This window comes from Dysidea avara, chromosome 9, assembly GCF_963678975.1.
Source record: "Dysidea avara chromosome 9, odDysAvar1.4, whole genome shotgun sequence".
NCBI lineage: Eukaryota > Metazoa > Porifera > Demospongiae > Dictyoceratida > Dysideidae > Dysidea > Dysidea avara.
In genome coordinates, this window is record NC_089280.1 from 25,601,716 (window position 1) to 25,606,840 (window position 5,125).

General features: G+C 37.7%; 1 protein-coding gene across 1 annotated transcript; it reads left to right on the forward strand.

Moving 5' to 3' along the window:
* Nucleotides 1–2,774: 2,774 nt before the first annotated feature.
* Nucleotides 2,775–4,615, forward strand: LOC136266390 (peroxiredoxin-6-like). The gene is made up of 5 exons (XM_066061401.1): nucleotides 2,775–2,863; nucleotides 3,053–3,347; nucleotides 3,400–3,473; nucleotides 3,537–3,609; nucleotides 4,402–4,615. The coding sequence occupies exons 1-5, from the start codon at nucleotides 2,775–2,777 to the stop codon at nucleotides 4,525–4,527; spliced, it is 657 nt and encodes a 218-aa protein (XP_065917473.1). The 3' UTR covers nucleotides 4,528–4,615.
* Nucleotides 4,616–5,125: the final 510 nt, after the last annotated feature.

The window sequence follows — 5,125 nt, forward strand, 5'->3', positions numbered from 1 at the left end:
TGCATACGTAGAATTTTCCAGATGCTTCCTCTGGAAATTTTTTGAATATAGCTATCACAAGATTGAATCTGGAAGCTATTTTTAACCAAGTATTCTATTGTACTGAAAGATTGTGGGGTACAAGATGGATGAGTTCAGTTGTAAGCAATTTTAGAAAAACAGAACAACACCTTTAAATGCTATTGGATTATAATTATTATTAAATAGTGTGCAGAACCTCTAAAGAGTGTGAGTGCACAACACAAATTACTACGATGCAGTGCATGGTGAGTGCAAAAATACAAAAGTGTGGTTACTTAAAATACAATTACAGTGCATGAATATGTAGTGTAATCTTAAACTGTTGTAAGGAAGATTTATTAACTAATTCATGATCTAAGCTGTTCCAAAGTTGAAGTGTTGATGGAAAAAATGAGCACAGATGGCTGTTTATTCTGGAGTAGGGTAGTTGATAGGTGAAATTGTGATGTCGTGTATTTGAGTTACTTGGGACGAGGTAATGGCTGGGAATAGATACTAAGTTATGAATTATTCTGTACATCATTATCACTTTTAGGGTAGATCTTCTTGACTGTAAACTCTGCCATTCTAAATCATTTATAAGACCAGTTACAGTTGTATGCCATGAATAGTCATTTTTAACAAATCTAGCTGTACGTCTTTGAACTTTTTCAATCTTGTCGATGTCTTTATGAGTATGCGGATCCCATACTGTGTATCCATATTCAATAACTGGTACCACTAAAGATTTATAACATGAGCTTTTGATATGAGGAGGGCAGTGTTTTAAATTTCTGATTATAAGGCAATGCATAATAGTGGATTGTCAAAGACTTGGATCTTAAGGTCATTGCCTAGAGATTTAAAATGCACACAAAAATAACTTCAACTTTGTGGTATATATAACCACAGACTGTTCTGTTACTATATCAATCAGACTTTTTTTTTAACCAGGCGCGCGCCCACAGCCGGCTGTGGGCGCGCGCCTGGTTTACTGAATAAAAAACGTGTGTGTGTATCTATGACCTATCTATCTACCTATCTATGTTTGTCCGTACGCACCCACGTGAGCAAAATCGTTACTGAAATAATGGTAACAGCAGCTTTTACGTAAGGAGTAAAAGCGAAATGAAGTCTGTATTAAACTTCTGTACAAGTCAACTTTGCTCTGAGGTGGTTTCTTTTCGGCGGACTGAAATACGGGTGTGGCGACTTTCCGCAGACTTTGTAAACTACCTTCCCTTTGAGGTTTTCAGGCGTTTAACAGCTAAAAAACAACGGTGCAGGCCTCGTACACTACCAGGAATAGCCTATCCATAGATATACTAACCCCAGGTACCTGGGGTTAGTATATCTATGGCCTATCGCTTCGAGTTGAAAGGGGGCGTATCCCTTACGTACGCGAACGAAAATGAAGAGTAGCTTTGAGGCTTTGTCAAGAGAATTTGAGGGAAAAAAACACGATAGTCAAACTATAAAACAGTTTAGAAGATACTTCTGTGCATAATATGTTGATAAATGCGGTTTGTTTAACAAGCGCTTCCTTAGCAATGCATAGCAACGTAATTGAACGAATTTCATGAATTACGAAATACGAGAATTAGCTAATAATATTGCACAACCCAAAATTACCCTATTGTAAAATGGTAATACATAGTTGGTTAATTCATAGTAGCATATACTATCTATAATCCCAGATGATTTAGCTAGCTGCATGGCGTCTGGTTTTTAGAAGTAGCACAACACCAACTTGTTCAACTATATATTATATAGTGGCCCCATCACCTTAATTATTATTTTTAAAACCAGAGTCAAAAGTCACTTACCAGTTTTTGGCCACAACTAACCTCCTTATAAAATGACAGCATAAAAGTTGTGATATCATTTGAGCTTATAAAGTTGAGCTTCAAGGGGTGTGGGAGTGCAAACCTTATATTAATTGTAGCTATGACATTAAATTTTATTAGCTTCAATTGATGCTAGATTCAGATAAATGCAGCATGGAACTTTGGTACTGATAAAGCAAAAACAAACAGTTCTCAGATGCTACAGCCTTGTTAACTGTATACACGCATGCTAAGAAATTAACTGCTTTACTTAAGTATGTTAACCCAAGCATCAATGTAGCAACAACTGAAAATATACCCATATAATATTAAACTATTTGACAAAAGTTGTTCTCAGAAAGTGATTAGTATTTGGCAGGATGTTTGGAGCAATGGTAAGATAGCAGTGCACAGGTCAAGAAAACACACTGTATGGCAACTTCTTGCAATTGAAAAAAAAACAATATATGATGGATGTTCTATTAGAGCATTTGACTGTTCTATTAGAGTATTTCGATTTTTAGCAGCTTTTAGGTTAAGTCTCACACCAAAAGTATAATTTTAAATAAAGATTAGCCATTCTCTCTTCTATTTCCATCTTTTCATTTCCCATGTAACATATAAGATGCAATTGCATCTATACTGCAACTTCTAGAAGCTTCCTAGCTTGCACATGGTAAACTTTTGGAGGGGGTGCTTCAGCGCCCCACTGAGCACCCCCCTAAATCCGCCCTTGGGCCGCTTAGATCCGCCACTGCATAGTGCTACTTGGACTGTTTTCCTACTGCTGCTACGAAAAACATACAAGACCCTGTGCTTTCAGATTTCATCAGAGATGCTAGCTGATTATATGAAGGATGTCGCATTACACCTGGATCACGTGATGCGACAGCTTGAAATTTCACAGTTAGCTTAGTACGCTAGTTGTGATCCTAGTGTGAAATTGCAATGTCGATTTGGTTGGGAGATTTCTTTCCAAACTTTGAATGCGATACTACAGAAGGGAGGCTAAGATTGCATGATTACTGGGGAAATGGGTGAGTCATTCAATGTCTTTCTTCTATATAGCTGCGCCAAACCATGGATCTATGGCCAAACTCAGATTGCTCCTACCCTCGGCTCCTACGTAGGGCTTTAGCTTGTCTTTATAACTTTGCATACATGCATAACTACTTCCATGCATCCTTTTGGATACTGCATGTGAGCTATTACATTTCCATGTGCAGGTGGGGTATGCTGTTCTCACATCCAGCTGATTTCACTCCAGTCTGCACCACTGAGCTGGGAGCATTAGCTGCACTCATCCCTGAGTTCACTAAGCGTAATGTGAAATGTATTGCTCTGTCCTGTGACCCAGTAGAATCCCACAAGGAATGGATTAAAGACATCCAAGCCTACAACGACATCTCAACTTTTGATTACCCAATAATTTCTGATCCAGAGAGAGACTATGTCATCAAGCTGGGAATACTGGACCCTGCTGAGAAAGACAGGATTGGACTGGCACAGACTGGCAGAGCAGTGGGTTAAAACCTGTTAGCTGTATAGTTGCATGTTTGTTGATAATATTCAGGTATTTATTGTGGGACCAGATAAATGCTTAAAGGCATCCTTCCTTTATCCAGGAACTACTGGACGCAATTTTAAGTGAGTGTCCTTCATGCATGATAGCTCTATAGCTAGGCTAGTTGTTGTTTTTGTGCTATGTAGTGAAATATTAAGAGTCATCGATTCTCTTCAACTGGCTGCTTGCAAGAAAGTGGCAACACCAGCAAATTGGAAGGTGCTATATTTGTCACCCTTACATGTTAATTGAAATATCTGTGAAGTAAAAGAGAGTGTGATGATACCATATATACCAAATGTTTCGTATCTCCATAAATCAAACAAGCATTGTCTTAGTGCAGTCCATGATTTGGCTTTTAAATGGTAGCTATATATAGGGAACAAGAGAGATATTGCTGTGTAACAGGAACCTTTGACAGAAGAAAGAGTTGTTGAAGACTGGCACTGACGAATCAGTACATGAACTTGTAAACCTTTAAACATTAAACTATCTACGCAAGCCCTTCAACACTATTAAATATGCTGTATAGAGATATAAGCAGTCTGGTGTTGAGTGAAGCACACCATACAGGGGTGGTTTTAGGGGGGTTTCTGGGGTTTCCAGAAACCCCCTATGAAATAGTGCGCTCCCCTACGATTCGTCTGGTTGATAAAAAATTACAAAGAGTTATACATACTGTATTATATTATGGCTTTTTCTATTGGCAAAACTTCATACTTTTGCCTTTGAAACTAGATCCACCCCCTGCCATACCTACTAGCCACTATGTGACTCATCAAATTTAAATTGTTGAAAGCTGATGGAGGAGGATCAGTATAATTATATAGTTTATTTCTGTCAAAATTTCCTGTACTGTGGTAGTATATATCTAAGGCCAATTTTTATAAGGTGGGTAGGACTATTACATGTACTATGAAAGTGCACAAAATAATGCCATAGATACAAGGGAATAATCTGAGGAGCATTCAGCTGTTTTGCATATAAATTAATATGATTTCTCTTACATAGAATGGTGAGGAGTGTATGGTTTTGGCAAGTGTCAGCAATGAAGATGCTGCCATGATGTTCCCCCAACATGTTGTAAAGGACATTCCTTCTGGGAAGAAATACATTAGGCTCACGCCACAACCTTGAGAAGGGCCAAGCCAAATATTAATTCATTATACACTCACTGACTGTACTATAATTGTCAATATGCACTGAAATACACATATTATCTTTTCTCAAGAATGAACCTTATATTATTTACTATTGGTATATGACATGCATGCATGTTTAGAGTTAAGAGAGAGAGTTTAAGTTCTTAGTTATACCTGACTATTGACAATACTATTGTCAGAGTCTCCTGAGCAATGTCACAAAGTTCCATCTACCTTCTTCTCTCTCACCATCTACCAATAAACACACATAATAATTATCACTAGTTACCATTTAAATTAAAAATTTTATTTTTTTTTCCCACTGCATATGACGACACGGATAACAGTCTCCTGGATGTTTTTTGCTGATATCATTGGTGAGACCCCCACTAAGAAGCCAACATCTCCACGGTCATTTACTAAGGACGTTGTTAAACACCTTGCTATAGTAACACCAACCTCAGGTATAGTTGATGGCCACAAAACCCTTAAGATTTAATAGCCAAACAGTACGAACTCTTGTATAATGAAGTGCACTGTAGTGGTAAGAAATTAAATTTCAGTAAATCTCTAAAACCTCTGAAGTGCTCATT

Excerpts from the sequence above, each read along its gene's own strand:
- LOC136266390 (XM_066061401.1), top strand. The coding sequence starts at position 2,775 with ATGTCGATTTGGTTGGGAGATTTCTTTCCAAACTTTGAATGCGATACT. Across the intron at positions 2,864-3,052 it reads CATGATTACTGGGGAAATGG|GTGGGGTATGCTGTTCTCAC; the intron begins GTGAGTCATTCA and ends TTCCATGTGCAG. Across the intron at positions 3,474-3,536 it reads ACTACTGGACGCAATTTTAA|TGAAATATTAAGAGTCATCG; the intron begins GTGAGTGTCCTT and ends TGTGCTATGTAG.